The sequence below is a fragment of the Pristiophorus japonicus genome, chromosome 4 (assembly GCF_044704955.1).
Source record: "Pristiophorus japonicus isolate sPriJap1 chromosome 4, sPriJap1.hap1, whole genome shotgun sequence".
In the NCBI taxonomy this organism is placed as follows: Eukaryota; Metazoa; Chordata; class Chondrichthyes; family Pristiophoridae; genus Pristiophorus; species Pristiophorus japonicus.
The window spans coordinates 4,686,073-4,706,094 of NC_091980.1; the positions used below are offsets into that span (position 1 = coordinate 4,686,073).

At 51.1% G+C, this 20,022-nt stretch overlaps 1 protein-coding gene across 1 annotated transcript in view; it reads left to right on the top strand.

Moving 5' to 3' along the window:
- mgat4b (alpha-1,3-mannosyl-glycoprotein 4-beta-N-acetylglucosaminyltransferase B) overlaps nucleotides 1-20,022 on the top strand; it is a 406,613-nt gene that overhangs the window by 169,273 nt on the left and 217,318 nt on the right. Inside the window, exon 2 of the mRNA XM_070877144.1 lies at nucleotides 5,713-5,892. Coding sequence (XP_070733245.1) covers nucleotides 5,713-5,892 — 180 coding nt within the window. The remainder of the gene's footprint in view (nucleotides 1-5,712; nucleotides 5,893-20,022) is intronic.

Here is a 20,022-nt window from a genome sequence, read left to right on the forward strand (position 1 = left end):
CAGCGACAGCCCAGCGATGTGAAATGGGCCCAGCGAAGGTTGGGCCGGCAATTTTCCAGCGATGTTCCAGCCCAACTTTCCACTTTTTAAGCAAAATGGGTGATAGCCTGCCTTTTTGGCGATATACAGACACTAGCCCAGCGATCTGAAGTGGAAAGTCTAGCCCTTTAAAATGAACGTGTCTCTTCTAAAGCACGTCATTTGGTGAACAATATAATTTTGGTGCAAGAGTTGCTGAATATTACATTAAAAGCTCATCTTTATTCAAAGCTCTCTCTGGACTGCAGATATCCCTCTAATGAAGCAGCACTCTACGCAGCTAAACAGTAATGAATCTCACCTTTCCATGATTTGAATATGATAGATTTACTGTAGCATCTTGCTTAAACCGGTACAGGTGAAGCGTCCCGAATCCGGAACCCTCGGGACCGAGGCCGGTCCGGATTTTGCGTTTTGACGGATTTTGGAATGTCTTTCTGACGTCATGAGTCCGAAAACACCCGCGCCCAGGTTCGGGTATTTCCGGATTTCGGAACGTCAGAAAGGGGAGGGGAGGGGATGGGGGGGCTCGTCGATGAGCTGTTTGGGTCACCGGGCGGGGCTTGCAGCCGCCGCGATGTTCGCACGGGGACCCCGCCGCTGAGGATCTGATCGGGCGGGGCCCTCCGCCGTGGAGGAGTCCCTTGTCTGGCCCGAGGTAAGTGGGGTCGGCAGCCGAGGTAAAGGGTAGTGAGGGGGCTGGGGCGAAGTCGGAACGGAGCGAGGTCGGGTCCCGCGAATTTGGAATGGGCGAAGTCGTGTCGAGGTCGGGCCGCGGGGGTCGGTTTGCCGAGGTGGTAGTAGTCTGGATATCGGAACATTTTCCAGTTTCACGGATCGGCCCGGTGTCCGGATTCTGGAACTCCAGATTTTGGAGGTCGAACCTGTATTTTCTCTGTCCCATTCCTGTGCAGGATTTAGATTGCAGTTGCTCCAGTAATTTGAGTAGATGTTCCCGGCAGAATTGTAAGAGAAGGGGCTCCTGGTCCCATCTGTCTCGGCTGAACTCGTGCAAGTCTCGGGAGTTTACTGCAATGGAGAAGAATGTTGTGTTGAATTGTATGTGATGTGTCGTAATTCAGGATGATTAAAGTATAATAGTCCACAAGGTAACAGTGCTACCTTATTCCTTAAAGAAACAAACAAAAGCTAATAAAAAGAAAAATTTGCATCCCCTGTTGTGAACTTGTAACAAAGTGTTTTCTCTGACTGGAGTTGGGCCATAAGTACAAACAAACAGAATCATTCTTTGAAATGGTGCTTCTGAATTCAGGCAGCTCTACCATTCCAGAAAATTTTAATATTGCCATCATTAACCTTGGAGATGAATTTTCCTGTACACTATGAAGTTGGTGGAGTTTATTCCTGGTAAGTGTCTGTTTGGCTCAGTGGGTAGCACTCTCGCTCCCCTGTGTAAGAAGATCGTGGGTTCAAGTCCCACATAGACTTGAGTGCTTAATCTCGGGTGACACTCCCAGTGCAGTACTGTGGGAGCGCCGCAATGTCGGAGGGGCAGTATTGAGGGAGTGCCGCAATGTCGGAGGGGCAGTATTGAGGGAGCGCTGCACTATTGGAGGGACTACTGAGGGAGCGCCGCACTGTCAGAGGGGCAGTACTGAGGGAGTGCCGCATTGTCGGAGGTGCAGTACTGAGGGAGCTCCGCACTGTCAGAAGGGCAGTACTGAGGGAGTGCCGCACTGTCGGAGGGGCAGTATTGAGGGAGTGCCGCACTGTCGGAGGGGCAGTACTGAGGGAGCTCCGCACTGTCGGAGGGGCAGTACTGAGGGAGCACCGCACTGTCGGAGGGGCAGTACTGAGGGAGCACCGCATTATCGGAGGGTCAGTACTGAGGGAACGTTGCACTGTTGGAGGGGCAGTACTGAGAGCACAAACTGTCGGCTTTCAGATGAAACGTTAAATTGAGGCCCTGTCTGCTATTCAGGTGGGCCTATAAGATCACGTGGCACTCTTTAAAGAAGAGTAGGGGAGTTCTTCCAGTATTCTGGCCAACATTCAACCAAATAACTACAAATTGCATTTATATAGCGTCTTTAACATAGTAAAATGCCCCAAGGCGCTTCACAGCGGCAGTTATCAAACAACATTTGACACCGAGCAACACAAGCAGATATTAGGGTGGATGATCAAAAAGCTTGGTCAAGGAGAGTTTTAAGGAGTGTCGTCAAGGAGGATAGAGAGGCAGAGGTTTAGGGAGGGAATTCTAGAGCTTAGGGCCTTGGGAGCTGAAGCGGCTGCAGGGGAGAGGGAGAACAGCCAGAGGTCGTGGTCCATGTCAGGACCAATGTCGTAGGTAGAAAGAGGGATGAGGTCCTGCAGGCAGATTTTAGGGAGCTAGGAACAAGACTAAAAAGCAGGACCTCAAAGGTAGTAATCTCCGGATTACCATCGGTGCCACGTGCTAGTGAGTGCAGAAATAGGAGGGTAGAGCAGATGGATGCGTGGCTGGAGAGATGGTGCAGGAGGAAGGGCTTTAGGATGCTGCGGGAGATAAAGGTGGAAATCACGGAGGTACTGGCCATAATATTCCAATCCTCCTTAGATACGGGAGTGGTGCCAAAGGACTGGAGAATTGTAAATAGTGTGTGAGGATAAACCCAGCAACTACAGGCCGATCAGTTTAACTTCGGGAGTGAGGAAGTTTTTAGAAATTATAATCCAAGAAAAAAATTAACAGTCACTTGGACAAGTGTGGATTAATTAAGGAAAGCCAACACGGATTTGTTAAAGGCAAATCATGTTTAACCAACTTGATGGAGTTTTTTGATGAGGTGACAGAGAGGGTTGATGAGGGCAATGCGGTTGACGTGGTGTACATGGATTTCCAAAAGGTGTTCGACAAAGTGCCACATAATAGGCTTGCAGCAAAGTTGAAGCCCGTGGAATAAAAGGGCCAGTGGCAGCATGGATACGGAATGGGCTCAGTGACAGGAAACAGAGAGAGCGGTGAACGGTTGTTTCTCGGACTGGAGGAAGGTATACAGTGGTGTTCCCCAGGGGTCGATACTGGGAACACGGCTTTCTGTGATATATATTAATGACTTGGATGTGGGGGTACAGGGCACAATTTCAAAATTTTCAGATGAAACAAAACTTGGAAGTGTAGTGAACAGTGAGGAGGATAAGGATAGACTTCAGGAAGACATAGACAGGCTGGTGGAACGGGCGGACACGTGGCAGATGAAATTTAACCCCGAAAAGTGCGAAGTGATACATTTTGGTAGGAAGAACGAGGAGAGACAATATAAACTAAAGGGTATACTACTAAAGGGGGGGCAGGAACAGAGAGACCTGGGGTATATGGGCACAAATCGCTGAAGGTGGCCGGGCAGGTTCAGATAACGGTTAAAAAAGCTTATGGGAACCTGTGCTTGATAACGAGAGGCAGATCTAGGCTGGGTTTCCGGCTATCGTCTATAGGCTATGGTCTATAGTTCCCTGCTTTCTGCCTGCCTCCTTTTTTAAATAGGGGCGTTACATTTGTAGTTTTCCAATCTGCTGGGACCGCCCCAGACTCCAGGGAATTTTGGTGGATTACAACCAATGCATCCATTATCTCTGCAGCCGCTTCTTTTAAGACGCTAGAATGTAAGCCATCAGGTCCAGGGGACTTGTCCGCCTTTAGTCCCATTATTTTACCGAGTACTACTTTTTTAGTGATAGTGATTGTATTAAATTCCTCCCTCCCGATAGCCTCTTGATTATCCACTATTGCTGCCCCTCCAGGGCGAAAACACAGGCGGCTACAAGCAGAAAATCCAGCCAATAATATACAGTACAAAAGTTTTATGAAGGATGTGAAAGCCTTAGAGAGGGAGCAGAAAAGATTTACGAGATTGGTTCCAGGGATGAGAGACCGTGGATAGACTGGAGAAGCTGGGGTTGTTCTCCTTGGAGCAGAGAAGGTTGAGAGGAGATTTGATCGAGGTATTCAAAATCATGAGGGGTCTGGACAGAGTAGATAGAGAGAAACTGTTCCCATTGGTGGAAGGGTCGCTACCACAGGGAGGGGTTGAGGTGAATAGTATCGATGCATTTAAGGGGAAGCTGGATAAACACATGAGGGAGAAAGGAATAGAAGGATATGGTGATGGGGTGAGATGGAGAGGGGTGGGAGGGGGCTCGTGTGGAGCATAAACCCCAGCACGGAGCGGTGGGCCCAATGGCCTGTTTCTGTGCTGTAAATACTGTGTAATTCTGATCCCCCAAAACATAAGTGACACCAACTAATCCAAGCTGACACTTGGCATTTATTTTATGAGTCTTTTCTCGGTATAAGCTCCTTTCACAGAGGTGAAGTACAGTTTCCCCCATTTTATTACCTGCGGCCATGCCCCACATCAGTGTTGAGTGCATAATCCGAGCTCACATTCCAGTGTAGCACTGAAGAGAAGGCGGGTTGGCACAGTTGGTAAAGCTATCTCCTCGAAGTCAGATGATTACAGAAGAACATAAGAAATAGGAACGGGAGTAGGCCATACGGCCCCTCAAGCCTGCTCCGTATTCAGTAAGCTCATGGTTCCCTGCCCGCTCCCCATAACCCCTTATTCCCTCATAGTTTAAGAAACTGTCTATCTCTGTCTTAAATGTATTCAATGTCCCAGCTTCCACAGCTCTCTAAGGCAGCGAATTCCACAGATCCACAACCCTGAGAAGAAATTTCTCCTCATTTCAGTTTTAAATGGGCGGCCCCTTATTCTAAGATTATGCCCCCTAGTTCTAGTCTCCCCCATCAGTGGAAACATCCTCTCTGAATCCACCTTGTCAAGCCCCCTCATAATCTTATACATTTCGATAAGATTACCTCTCATTCTTCTGAATTCCAATGAGTAGAGGTCCAACCTACTCAACCTTTCCTCATAAGTCGATCCTCTCATCCCCAGAATCAACCTAGTGAACCTTCCTTTAACTGCCTCCAAAGCAAGTATATCCTTTCGTAAATATGAAAACCAAAACTGCAGGCAGTACTCCAGGTGTGGCCTCACCAATACCCTGTATAACTGTAGCAAGACTTCCCTGCTTTTATACTCCATCCCCTTTGCAATAAAGGCCAAGATTCCATTGGCCTTCCAGATCACTTGCTATACCTGCATACTAACCTTTTGTGTTTCATGTACAAGTACCCCCAGGTCCCGCTGTACTGCAGCACTTTGCAATTTTTCTCAATTTTTGAGATTTTAGTTTCGCTGCGAGGCTTGAGCACATAAATTCGGCGGAAAATCCAACATTGAGAGAACTGCTGACTCTCGGATGAGTTTCTTAACCGATAAGGGATTAAGGGGTTATGGGGAGCGGGCAGGGAAATGGATCGGAGTCCATGATTGGATTGACCATGATCGTACTGAATGGCGGAGCAGGCTCGAGGGGCCGTATAGGCTACTCCTGTTCTCATGTTCTTATGAAACGTTAAACTGGGGCTCCATTGCCCCTATCAGATAGGCGTGAAAGATCCCAGGACACTATTCGAAGAAGAGCAGGAGGAGTTCTCCCCTGTGTCCTAGGCCACGATTCCTCCTCCGATCACTACCAGCAAGAACAGATTTAACTGCCCGGTCATCTCGTGGGTATAAGTGGGACAGTTTGACGTGCACACCAACATTTTATTATCAATTGTGGCTCATGTTCGGTCTCTCTCTGCTATTTTTATTTTCCCAGGAGATGTGGTAGACATTTATCAACGGGAGTTCCTCGCGCTTCGTGATAGGCTGCATGCGGCTGAGCAGGAAAACCTCAAACGTTCTAAAGAACTGAACCTTGTCTTGGATGAGATAAAACGAGCCATCGCTGAGAAACAAACGCTCAGAGACATCAACAGAACCTGGAGCAATCTGTCAGGTACCCTGCGTTGTACAACGGGTCTACCTTGTGTCGCTACAATAACAACTTGTATTTATATGGCGCCTTTAACGCAGTAAAACGCCCCAAGGTGCTTCACGGGAGCGGTTATCAAACAAAATTTGACACCGAGCCACATAAGGAGAAATTAGGACAGGTCACCAAAAGTTTGGTCAAAGAGGTAGGTTTTAAGGAGCGTCTTAAAGGAGGAAAGAGGCGCAGAGGTTTAGCTAGGTAATTCCAGAGCTTGGGGCCCAGGCACCTGAAGGCACGGCCGCCAATCTCTCTCTCTCTCTCTCTCAGGCAATCCCCCGCAGTTGAGGATGACTTGCTTCCACACTGACATGAGTTCTCAGGTGAGTGATGAGTCCAATGCTGGACCTACAGTCTCTGTCACAGGTGGGGCAGGCGGTGGTTGGAGGGACGGGTGGGGGGGGAGCTTGGGTTGTCGTACGCTCCTTCCGCTGTTTGCGCTTGGCTTCCGCGTGCTCCCGGCGAAGAGACTCGAGGTGTTCGGCGCCTTCCCACATGCTTCTCCTCCACTTTGAGCGATATTGGGCCAGGGATTCCCAGGTGTCGGTGGGGATATTGTACTTTTTTAAGGAGGCTTTGAAGCGTTTCCTCTGCGCACCTGGGGCTTGCTTGCCGTGTCGGAGCTCTGAGTAGAGCGCTTGTTTTGGGAGTCTAGTATCAGGCATGCGGACAATGTGGTCCGACCACCGGAGCTGATCGAGCGTGGTCAGTGCTTCGATGCTGGGGATGTTGCCCTGAGCGATTTGCAGGATTTTGTGGAGGCAGCGTTGGTGGTACTTCTCCAGTGCTTTGAGATGCGTGGTGGAGCAATAAAGATTGCAGAGATAGGGAGGGGCGAGGGCCGTGGAGAAATTTGAAAACAAGGATAAGAATTTTAAATTCAAGGTGTTGCCGGACTGGGGGCCACTGTAGGCGAGTGAGCACAGGGGGTGATGGGTGAGCGGGACTCGGTGCGAGTTAGGACACGGGGCAGTGAGCACAGGGGGTGATGGGTGAGCGGGACTCGGTGCGAGTTAGGACACGGGGCAGTGAGCACAGGGGGTGATGGGTGAGCGGGACTTGGTGCGAGTTAGGACACGGGGCAGCGAGCACAGGGGATGATGGGTGAGCGGGACTAGGTGCGAGTTAGGACACGGGGCAGCGAGCACAGGGGGTGATGGGTGAGCGGGACTAGGTGCGAGTTAGGACACGGGGCAGTGAGCACAGGGGGTGATGGGTAAGCGGGACTTGGTGCGAGTTAGGACACGGGGCAGCGAGCACAGGGGGTGATGGGTGAGCGGGACTAGGTGCGAGTTAGGACACGGGGCAGCGAGCACAGGGGGTGATGGGTGAGCGGAACTTGGTGCGAGTTAGGACTCGGGGCAGCAGAGTTTTGGATGAGCTGAAGTAATTAATGGGTTACCAAGCGGTAATTGGGTTTAAGAAGCTCTGCTATCTTCCCCTGCATTAGGGATGTCAACATTTATTCCTGCGCAAAAAAACCCCTAACTTTACAGATCCTAATATTCAACGGGCACGCACTTTGAATAATAAAATCTGGGGTCAACCTTTATTAGAATTGAATCATAGAATAGTCCAGCACAGAAGGAGGCCATTCGGCCCATCGAGTCTGCACCGGCCTTTTCGAAGAGCGATCCAGTTAGTCCCACTCCCCCGCTCTTTCCCCATATCTCTGCATTTTTTTCTCCTTCAAGTATTTATCGAATTCCTTTTCGGGGTTAATCTTGAATCTGCAGCCACCGCCCTATCAGCGGCACATTCCAAATCCTAAACAGTTTTTTTTTCCTTCTCTCACCTCTGGTTCTTTTGCCAATCACCTTAGATGTGTTCTGTTGGTTATTGGCCCTTCATAGAATCATAGAAAAATTGCGACATGGAAGGAGGCCATTCAGCCCATTGTGTCCGCGCCGGCCGACCAGGAGCTAGCTACCCAGCCTAATCCCACTTTCCAGCTCTCGGTCCGTAGCCCTGTAGGTTACAGCACTTCAGGTGCACATCCAAGTCGTTTTTAAATGTGGTGAGGGTTTCTGCCTCTACCACCCTTTCAGGCCGTGAGTTCCAGACCCCCACCACCCTCTGGGGGAAGAAATGTTTCCTCATCGCCCCCCCCTCTAAACCTCCTACCAATTACTTTAAATCTATGCCCCCTGGTTGTTGACCTCTCTGCTAAGGGAAACAGGTCCTTCCTATCCACTCTATCAAGGCCCCTCATTATTTTATACACCTCAATAAGGTCTTCCCTCAGCCTCCTCTGTTCTAAGGAAAACAATCCCAGCCTATCTAATGTTTCCTCATAGCTAAAGTTTTCCAGTCCTGGCAACATCCTCGTAAATCTCCTCTGCACCCTCTCTGGTGCAATCACATCTTTCCTGTAATGTGATGACCAGAACTGCACGCAGTACTCCAGTTCATGTCTCGCTACTTTTTTCTCCTTCAAGCTCAAAATGTTTCTCTTTATTTAACTCTCTTTATTTAACTTTTAAGTAAATCCTGCATGATTTTAAACACCTCTTTGCTTGAATGTCATATACTCCCCTAAATCCTGCCCTCTCCTAGAATTACTGTTCCCATTGGCGGAAGGGTCGAGAACCAGAGGGCACAGATTTAAGGTGATTGGCAGAAGAACCAAAGGCGACATGAGGAAAAACTTTTTTACGCAGCGAGTGGTTAGGATCTGGACTGCGCTGCCTGAGAGGGTGGTGGAGGCAGACTCAATCGTGGCTTTCAAAAGGGAGTTTGTTAAGTACCTGAAGGAAAACAACTTGCTGGGCTTCGGGGAAAGGGCAGAGGAGTGGGACGGGCTGAGGTGCTCTTGCAGAGAGCCGGCACGGGCTCGATGGGCCGAATGGCCACCTCCTGTGCTGCATCCATTCTGACAGCCAACTGCACCTTATCTGCCTTCCTGCTCTTTTCATTCTTGCACTCTGACCTCAGTATAAAAAAAATAATGGAATGATGTTTTGTTTACAAGTAGCGCACCCAAATAGTCAATGAGGCGGAAGAGCTCAAAGCCTGGTGTGTTCTTATCGTTATGGTGTCACGTTCCAGTAACACAGTAATGCGTTTCATCATCATTAGAGTATAAGAAATTGTTCGGAACAGTAAGAGGCTATTAGACTCAACCATCCCTGCTCCTGTTCATCATGTTCACCAATTCAGCAAGGCTTTTAATTGTGTCACGTACTTGTTTTATGTCGACTCTTCCAATGATCTTCCCTGTTAATTGATTCCATGCGATTACCCACTGGGTGGCAATAATTCCACTTGACTTCATTGAATCACCTATTTGTAATCAAACAGCATAAAAAAGTTTTGCCTAGTAGGCTTTCTTGCTTCAACATTTAAAGGTGATCTCTCGAAAAGTTGTGCGAAGAAAACCTTTCTTTGCTGGGAACTTATGCCGTTACGATTCCTGGAATGAGAGGGTTGTCCTATGAGGAGAGATTGAGTAGACTGGGTCTATACTCTCTGGAGCTTAGAAGAATGAGAGGTGATCTCAGTTGAAACGTACAGGTGGAACCTCCCTTATCCGGAACCCTCGGGACCTGGCCTGTTTTGGATAAGGGATTTTTCTGGACAAGGGATGATAACGTTAAATTGGATGGTACAGGTACTGAGCAAGGGGATATCGGGGCTGGCTGGCTTGGGGCTGAAAGATCATGGGGGGGTGTGGGGGGAGCGGGGGGTGGGGGGGGCAGTGGACCGCGGGGTCAGGCCAGCGATTGCGGGAGTCGGCAGCGAGGAAGGACTTCAATTTGTTCATGTTGAAGTTCTGCGCATGCGCCACCCGGTGGCCGGGAATGGTTCTGGATAAGGGAGTTCTGGATAAGGGAGGTTCAACTTGTATAAGATTCTGAGGGGTATTAGAACATAGAAACATAGAAAATAAGTGCAGGGGCAGGCCATTCGGCTCTTCAAGCCTGCACCGCCATTCAATATGATCATGGCTGATCATGCAACTTCAGTACCCCATTCCTGCTTTCTCTCCATACCCCGATCCCTTTAGCTGTAAGGACCACATCTAACTCCCTCTTGAATATATCCAACGAACTGCACTCCACAACTTTCTGTGGTAGAGAATTCCACAGGTTCACCACTCTCTGGGTGAAAATGTTTATCCTCATCTCGGTCCTATATGGCTTACCCCTTATTTTTAAGACTGTGACCCCTGGTCCTGGACTTCCCCAACATTGGGAACATTCTTCCTGCATCTAACCTGTCCAGTCCCGTCTTAATTTTATGTGTTTCTATGAGATCCCCTCTCATTCTTCTAAATTCCAGTGAATATAAGCCTAGTCGATCCAGTCTTTCTTCATATGTTAGTCCTGCCATCCCGGGAATCAGTCTGGTGAACCTTCGATGCACTCCCTCAATAGCAAGAATGTCCTTCCTCAGATTAAGAGACCAAAACTGTAAACAATATTCCAGGTGAGGCCTCACCAAGGTCCTGTACAACTGTAGTAAGACCTCCCTGCCTCTATACTCAAATCCTCTCGCTATGAAGGCCAACATGCTATTTGCTTTCTTTACTGCCTACTTTCAGTGACTGATGTACCATGACACCCAGGTCTCGTTGCACCTCCCCCTTTTACTAATCTGTCACCATTCAGATAATAATCTGCCTTCCTGTTTTTGCCACCAAAGTGGATAACCTCACATTTATCCACATTATACTGTATCTGCCATGCATTTGCCCATTCACCTAACCTGTCCAAGTCACCCTGCAGCCTCTTAGCATCCTCCTCACAGCTCATACTGATCAGTTGTTTCACCCTATCTGGAGAGTCTAGAACCAGGGGTCACGGTCTCAGGAAAAGGGGTCGGCCATTTAAGACAGAGATGAGGAGGAATTTCTTCACTCAGAGGGTGGTGAATCTTTGGAATTCTCTGCCCCAGAGGGCTGTGGATGCTGAGTCTCTGAATATATTCATGGCTGAGATAGATGGATTTTTGGACTCTAGGGGAATCAAGGAATATGGGGATCGGGCGGGAAGGTGGAGTTAAGGACGATGATCAGCCATGATCTTATTGAATGGCGGAGCAGGCTCGAGGGGCCGCATGGCCGTCTCCTGCTCCTAATTCTTGTGTTCTTATCAAGCTCTGCTGATATGTTGATGAGGCAGAAGTGAAAGTTAATTTTAAACTCAAATGTGCATTGCCTCCTGGTCTGCACCTGTGTTTCTGATTTGATTCCAGGAAAGGCTGGGTCACAACAGGTCAATGAGTAACTCAGCTGGCACTGAGAGACCGGCCCTCTGTATAAGGATGCCCCAAAATACAATGGAAAAATACAAAAGTAAAGATGAATATGTTCTCTGCAGTGGGGGAGGTTTAGCCAACCGTACCCGTAGTGACTCTGTGGGGCTGAAATTGGCCCTCGCCCCGTTCGGGAACGGAAACCTTCTGGGGCCGGGACTTTTATTGCCCCCGGCGTGGAATTGGGCCATGCACCCCTGAAATGATGCAGGGTACTGTCTCAGGCGCTCCATGCCGTTGGAGGGGCGCTCCCCTGGGGCATCAGCGCGGGGCTGAGGTCAGCCCTGCACTAAGGTAGCCAGCGTTACACGAAAGCGTGTACGCGCAAATGTCGCCCTACATAAGATCATAAGAAATAGGAGCAGGAGTTGGGCATTCGGCCCCTCGAGCCTGCTCCGCCATTTAATAAGATCATGGCTGATCTGATCATGGAGTCAGCTCCCCATAACCCTTGACTCCCGTATCGTTCAAAAATCTGTCTATCTCCACCTTAAATATATTCAATGACCCAGCCTCCCACGGCTCTCTGGGGCAGAGAATTCCATAGATTTACAACCCTCTGAGAGAGAATAAATTTCTCCTCATCTCAGTTTTAAATGGGCGGCCACTTATTCTGAGATTATGCCCTCTAGTTCTAGTCTCCCCCATCAGTGGAAACATCCTCTCTGCATCCATCCTGTCAAGCCCCCTCATAATCTTATACATTTCAATAAGATCACCTCTCATTCTTCTGAATTCCAATGATTAGAAGCCCAACCTCCTCAACCTTTCCTCATAAGTCAACCCCCTCACCTCCAGAATCAACCGAGTGAACCTTCTCTGAATTGCCTCCAAAGCAATTATACCCTTCCTAAAATACGGAGACCAAAACTGTACGCAGTACTCCAGGTGTGGCCTCACCAATACCCTGTACAGTTGTAGCAGGATTTCTCTGCTTTTATACTCTATCCCCCTTGCAATAAAGGCCAACATTCCATTGGCCTTCCTGATTACTTGCTGTACCTGCATACTCACTTTTTGTGTTTCATGCACAAGGACCCCCAGGTCCCTCTGTGCTGCAGCACTTTGCAATTTTTCTCCATTTAAAATATAATTTGATTTTCTATTATTTCTGCCAAAGTGGATAACCTCACATTTTCCCACATTATACTCCATCTGCCAAATTTTTGCCACTCACTGAGCCTTTGCAGATTTTTTGTGTGCTCCTCACAATTTACTTTCCCGCCCATCAGCAAACTTGGCTACATTACAGGCTTTTGGTGGCCAGCCTACAGAGTGGCCCTCCCCTTTAACTAAACGGGAGCGGGCATTGGAGCAAATCACACCCTACGCCCCACGAAGCTGGCATTGACATCCGCTCGCGGCCTGCGGGGCGGTGAGGCGAGGAGTTTGCGCGCACGGCGATGACGTCATCGCCTGTTGCACGCTGTCCTGAGGCGCTACCCCCGCCCATCCCCGTGCGAGAAGGCCGTTGCGACCCGACGGTTAACGGAGCACAAAAAAGGGGTAGTTTCGGCCCCTGTATGTCCAGAAAACCTTTGCCTTTTGGTCCCTCCCACTGGTAGAAACCCTGGGCCATGATACCGTGATTAGTTTAGGCCCTAATCTCTGGAATCCTCTCCCGAAACCTTCCCATCCCTCCTCCTTTTTCAAAACGTCCCTTAAAACCTAGCTCTTTAACCAAGCTTTTGGTCACCTGTCCTAATCTCTCCTTTGGCTCGGTGATTGGCAGCAGAACCAGAGGCAACATGAGGAAAAAGTTATTTATGCATCGAGTGCTTTGGATTTGGAATCACTGATAGGGTGGTGGAAACAGATACAAGTTATTGTGGAACTTTTGTCATAATAATTCAGCACAAATCCATTACAGCAATCTATTTCTAAGTATGAGAATTGTATTGCCTACAGAAAGCAGAATCATAGAATAGTATGCACAGAAGGAGGCCATTCGGCCCATCGAGTCTGCGAGAGCTATACAATTCGTTCCACTCCCCCGTTCTTTCCCAGCATCCCTGCAATCTTTTCTTGTTCATATATTTATCCAATTCCCTTTTGAAGGCTACTATTGAATCTGTATCACCGCCCTTTCAGGCAGCGTGTTCCCGATCCTAACGACTAAGAAAGCAGTTAAGAAAGTGGTTAAGAAAGCAAATGGCATGTTGGCCTTCATAGCGAGGGTATTTGATTACAGGGGCAGGGAGGTGTTACTACAGTTGTACAGGGCCTTGGTGAGGCCACACCTGGAGTATTGTGTACAGTTTTGGTCTCCTAACTTGAGGAAGGACATTCTTGCTATTGAGGGAGTGCAGCGAAGGTTCACCAGACTGATTCCCGGGATGGCGGGACTGACATATCAAGAAAGACTGGATCAACTGGGCTTGTATTCGCTGGAGTTCAGAAGAATGAGAGGGGATCTCAGAGAAGTGTTTAAAATTCTGACGGGTTTAGACAGGTTAGATGCAGGAAGAATGTTCTCAATGTTGGGGAAGTCCAGAACCAGGGGTCACAATCTAAGGATAAGGGGTAAGCCATTTAGGACCGAGATGAAGAGAAACTTCTTCACCCAGAGAGTGGTGAACCTGTGGAATTCTCGACCACAGGAAGTTGTTGAGGCCAATTCACTAAATATATTCAAAAAGGAGTTAGATGTAGTCCTTACTACTAGGGGGATCAAGGGTTATGGCGAGAAAGCAGGAATGGGGTACTGAAGTTGCATGTTGAGCCATGAACTCATTGAATGGCAGTGCAGGCTAGAAGGGCCAAATGGCCTACTCCTGCACCTATTTTCTATGTTTCTATGTTTCTATGACTCGTTGGATTAAAAAAGTTTTCCCTCATGTCGCACTGCTTCTTTTGCCAATCACTTTAAATCTGTGCCCTCTGGTTATCGACCCTTCCGCCATTGGAAACTGTTTCTCATTATTTACTCTATCTAAATCCTTCATGATTTAACCATCATCATAGGCAGTCCCTCGGAATCGAGGAAGACTTGCTTCCACTCTTAAAATGACTCCTTAGGTGGCTGACCAGGCCAATACGTGAACCACAGTCCCTGTCACAGGTGGGACAGATAGTCGTTGAGGGAAAGGGAGGGTGGGACTGGTTTGCCGCACGCTCCTTCCGCTGCCTGCGATTCGTTTCTGCATGATTTCGGCGCTGAAACTCGAGCTGCTCAGCGCCCTCCCGGATGCACTTCCTCCACTTAGGGCGGTCTTTGGCCAGGGACTCCCAGGCCCCAGGGCCTTACGCTAAACATCCATAAGACAAAGGTCCTCCACCAGCCTATCCTCGCTGCACAGCACTACCCCCCCAGTCATCAATATCCACGGCGCGGCCCTGGACAACGTGGACCATTTCCCATACCTCGTGAGCCTCTTATGAACAAGAGCAGACATGACTTTAAACATCTTTATCAAATCTCCTCGGAGCCTTGTTCGCTCCCAGGAGAACAACCCCAGTTTCTCCGGTCTATCCACGTATCTATAATTCCTCACCCCTGGAAGCATTCCAGTAAATCTCTTCAGCACCCTCTCCGAAGCCTTCACATCCGTCCTCAAGTGCGGTGCCCAGAATTGGACAAAATACTTGCAGCTGGGGCCATCGCCGAGAGCATGCAGAAATCAAGCACAGGCAGCGGAAGGAGCGTGCTGCAAACCAGTCCCACCCACCCATACCCTCAACGACTATCTGTCCCACATGTGGCAGGGGCTGTGGCTCTCGTATTGGACTGTTCAGCCACCTAAGGACTCATAGGTTTAGCATAACCACCTGGCTTTTGTATTTTATGTAGGGCTAAAAATTTGGGTGCGTCCCGATAAGGGGCAGTGACAAACGGAGGACTCGAGACTTTGCGCCAGGCACAAAAGTCTCACTTTTCACGAGAAATTGGGGTTACCGCTCCATTTCCTTTCTGGCTTGGGGGCGAGAGAATTCCAGTTTTCTACTGCCCTTTGTGTGGAAAAAGTACTTCTTGATTTTAGCACTACAGAATAAATTAAGGGTTTAATACAGCATGCTTCGGACATGTTTCTAAACTTAACACCGCGTCTCACATAGAAAGTATAATGGTTAATTGTGTAGGTCGAGGCATCCATCTCGAGACACAACGCCTGATACTGAATTCCATTGACTCATCATCATAGGCAGTCACTCGGAATCGAGGAAGACTTGCTTCCACTCTAAAAGTGAGTTCTCAGGTGGCTGAACAGTCCAATACGGGAATTACAGTCTCTGTCACAGGTGGGACAGACAGTGGTTGAGAGAAAGGGTGGGTGGGACTGGTTTGCCGCACGCTCCTTCTGCTGCCTGCGCTTAGTTTCTGCATGCTCTCGGCGACGAGACTCGAGGTGCTCAGCGCCCTCCCGGATGCACTTCCTCCACTTAGGGCGGTCTTTGGCCAGGGACTCCCAGGTGTCGGTGGGGATGTTGCATTTTTATCAAGACTTTGAGGGTGTCCTTGAAATGTTTCCTCTGCCCACCTGGGGCTCGCTTGCCGTGTAAGAGTTCCGAGTAGAGCGCTTGCTTTGGGAGTCTCATGTCGGGCATGCGGACAATGTGGCCCGCCCAGCGGAGCTTCAATATAACTGAATATCGGGTGCTGTGTCCAATGGGGGACCAATCCAATCGCTCCCGTGTCGCACCTCTGCCCGAGATCAATTTCTCGGCCGTAGTGTTTTGTTGAATGTGATTTGGTAAAAAAAAAATCAACTGTAACAAAAACACCTTCATGACTACACTTCTTATTATAAACTGGCTCGACAGTGTGTGTCAGTCGGTGTCTTCAAACAAGAGGGTGGAAAACATCTGGGAAATTAGTTTGAAGTTGATGTTTGAAGGGATCAGTCAGATTTGTGTGCGGTGAGTGCCAGCTGTGGCTCAGTGGGCAGCACCCTCGTCTCTGAGTCAGAAGGTTGTGGGTTCAAGTTCCACTCCAGAGACCTGTGCACAAAAATCTAGGCCGACACTCCCAGCGCAGTACTGAGGGAGTGCGGCACTGTCGGAGGGGCAGTACTGAGGGAGCGCCGCACTGTCGGAGGGGCAGCACTGAGGGAGCGCCGCACTGTCGGAGGGGCAGTACTGAGGGAGCGCCGCACTGTCAGAGGGGCAGTACTGAGGGAGAGCCACACTGTCGGAGGGGCAGTACTGAGGGAGCGCCGCACTGTCGGAGGGGCAGTACTGAGGGAGCGCCGCACTGTCGGAGGGGCAGTACTGAGGGAGCGCCGCACTGTCGGAGGGGCAGTACTGAGGGAGCGCCTCCCAGTGCACTGTTGGAGGGGCAGTACTGAGGGAGTGCTGCACTGTCGGAGGGGCTATACTGAGGGAGCAATGCACTCTCGGAGGAGCAGTACTGAGGGAGTGCTGCGCTGTCTGAGGTGCTGTCTTTCGATGAGACGTTAAACCGAGGCCCTGTCTGCTCTCTCAAGTGGATATAAAAGATCCCATGGCACTATTTCGAAGAAGGGGGGAGGAGTTCTCCCCGGTGTCCTGAGGCCAATATTTATCCATCAATCAACATAACAAAAACAGATTATCTGGTCATTATGACATTGCTGTTTGTGGGAGCTTGCTGTGCGCAAATTGGCTGCCGCGTTTCCCACAGAGGATAAGACACACCCAGCAGTTTCTCTCTGTAATTAGGACCGAGGTTCTGAGTGACTTTGCAAAGTGTAATTCGAGCCATTCTGACTGCTGACTCCAGAAAGGATAGAGCCCCCTATCCCCAGCCCAAGTTCCTGACCCCCCCCCCCCTCACTCCCCTGTTGGCCCAATTTAAGGCCCCAATAGCCCAAGTTCTTATCCCAGCCCAAGTTCCTGACCTAACCCCCCCCCCCCCCCCCCCCCTCAGCCCCGGCATAGATAGGAGCGTTGTGTGGTGGTCACGGATTGTTAACAGGTTTATTGGGTATGATGTTGAGAGCGAGTGTGAGGAGCTCAGAAAGGGCTGGCTTGTCGGCTTATTTCTCCCTTGCAAGTAAAATAAACCGACTTGTATCTGATTCCTAACGGACTGTGTCGAGGTTAATTATTCACTTCAAAGTGAATGGTGATAGTGTCGTGACTTCGTCCACACAATGTCCCTTGTCACACACGCACCCACCGAGCTTTCTGAGAAAACAGGTGTGGATGTAAAGGGGGTTGCAAGAACATGATCCATCTTCCCTGAATTCCCTCTCTCCCGCCCGATCCCCTCTCCCTCATCCCCTCTCTCCCCCCAGTCTCTCTCCCCCAGTCTCTCTCTCTCTTACACTCTCCTCAGTCTCTCTCACTCTCTCTCCTCAGTCTCTCTCACTCTCTCTCCTCAGTCTCTCTCACTCTCTCTCCTCAGTCTCTCTCACTCTCTCTCCTCAGTCTCTCTCACTCTCTTTCCTTAGTCTTTCTCACTCTCCCCCTAGTCTCTATCACTCTCTCCCCAGGTTCTCTCACTCTCTCTTCAGTCTCTCTCATTCTCCTCCCAGTGTCTCTCACTCTTCTCCCAGTCTCTCTCACTCTCCTCCCAGTCTCTCAAACTCTCCTCCCAGTCTCTCTCACTCTCCTCCCAGTCTCTCTCACTCTCCTCCCAGTCTCTCTCACTCTCCTCCCAGTCTCTCTCACTCTCCTCCCAGTCTCTCTCACTCTCCTCCCAGTCTCTCTCACTCTCCTCCCAGTCTCTCTCACTCTCCTCCCAGTCTCTCTCACTCTCCTCCCAGTCTCTCTCACTCTCCTCCCAGTCTCTCTCACTCTCCTCCCAGTCTCTCTCACTCTCCTCCCAGTCTCTCTCACTCTCCTCCCAGTCTCTCTCACTCTCCTCCCAGTCTCTCTCACTCTCCTCCCAGTCTCTCTCACTCTCTTCCCAGTCTCTCTCACTCTCTGCCCAGTCTCTCTCACTCTCCTCCCAGTCTCTCTCTCTCTCACTCTCTCTCTCCCCCCCCCCCCCCCAGTTTCTCTCACTCTCTCCCCAGTTTCTCTCACTCTCTCCCCAGTTTCTCTCACTCTCTCCCCACCCCAGTTTCTCTCACTCTCTCCCCACCCCAGTTTCTCTCACTCTCTCCCCACCCCAGTCTCTCGCTCTCCCCAGTCTCTCTCGCTCTCCCCAGTCTCTCTCGCTCTCCCCAGTCTCTCTCGCTCTCCCCAGTCTCTCTCGCTCTCCCCAGTCTCTCTCGCTCTCCCCAGTCTCTCTCGCTCTCCCCAGTCTCTCTCGCTCTCCCCAGTCTCTCTCGCTCTCCCCAGTCTCTCTCGCTCTCCCCAGTCTCTCTCGCTCTCCCCAGTCTCTCTCGCTCTCCCCAGTCTCTCTCGCTCTCCCCAGTCTCTCTCGCTCTCCCCAGTCTCTCTCGCTCTCCCCAGTCTCTCTCGCTCTCCCCAGTCTCTCTCGCTCTCCCCAGTCTCTCTCGCTCTCCCCAGTCTCTCTCGCTCTCCCCAGTCTCTCTCGCTCTCCCCAGTCTCTCTCGCTCTCCCCAGTCTCTCTCGCTCTCCCCAGTCTCTCTCGCTCTCCCCAGTCTCTCTCGCTCTCCCCAGTCTCTCTCGCTCTCCCCAGTCTCTCTCGCTCTCCCCAGTCTCTCTCGCTCTCCCCAGTCTCTCTCGCTCTCCCCAGTCTCTCTCGCTCTCCCCAGTCTCTCTCGCTCTCCCCAGTCTCTCTCGCTCTCCCCAGTCTCTCTCGCTCTCCCCAGTCTCTCTCGCTCTCCCCAGTCTCTCTCGCTCTCCCCAGTCTCTCTCGCTCTCCCCAGTCTCTCTCGCTCTCCCCAGTCTCTCTCGCTCTCCCCAGTCTCTCTCGCTCTCCCCAGTCTCTCTCGCTCTCCCCAGTCTCTCTCGCTCTCCCCAGTCTCTCTCGCTCTCCCCAGTCTCTCTCGCTCTCCCCAGTCTCTCTCGCTCTCCCCAGTCTCTCTCGCTCTCCCCAGTCTCTCTCGCTCTCCCCAGTCTCTCTCGCTCTCCCCAGTCTCTCTCGCTCTCCCCAGTCTCTCTCGCTCTCCCCAGTCTCTCTCGCTCTCCCCAGTCTCTCTCGCTCTCCCCAGTCTCTCTCGCTCTCCCCAGTCTCTCTCGCTCTCCCCAGTCTCTCTCGCTCTCCCCAGTCTCTCTCGCTCTCCCCAGTCTCTCTCGCTCTCCCCAGTCTCTCTCGCTCTCCCCAGTCTCTCTCGCTCTCCCCAGTCTCTCTCGCTCTCCCCAGTCCCTCTCGCTCTCCCCAGTCCCTCTCGCTCTCCCCAGTCCCTCTCGCTCTCCCCAGTCCCTCTCGCTCTCCCCAGTCCCTCTCGCTCTCCCCAGTCCCTCTCGCTCTCCCCAGTCCCTCTCGCTCTCCCCAGTCCCTCTCGCTCTCCCCAGTCCCTCTCGCTCTCCCCAGTCCCTCTCGCTCTCCCCAGTCCCTCTCGCTCTCCCCAGTCCCTCTCGCTCTCCCCAGTCCCTCTCGCTCTCCCCAGTCCCTCTCGCTCTCCCCAGTCCCTCTCGCTCTCCCCAGTCCCTCTCGCTCTCCCCAGTCCCTCTCGCTCTCCCCAGTCCCTCTCGCTCTCCCCAGTCCCTCTCGCTCTCCCCAGTCCCTCTCGCTCTCCCCAGTCCCTCTCGCTCTCCCCAGTCCCTCTCGCTCTCCCCAGTCCCTCTCGCTCTCCCCAGTCCCTCTCGCTCTCCCCAGTCCCTCTCGCTCTCCCCAGTCCCTCTCGCTCTCCCCAGTCCCTCTCGCTCTCCCCAGTCCCTCTCGCTCTCCCCAGTCCCTCTCGCTCTCCCCAGTCCCTCTCGCTCTCCCCAGTCCCTCTCGCTCTCCCCAGTCCCTCTCGCTCTCCCCAGTCCCTCTCGCTCTCCCCAGTCCCTCTCGCTCTCCCCAGTCCCTCTCGCTCTCCCCAGTCCCTCTCGCTCTCCCCAGTCCCTCTCGCTCTCCCCAGT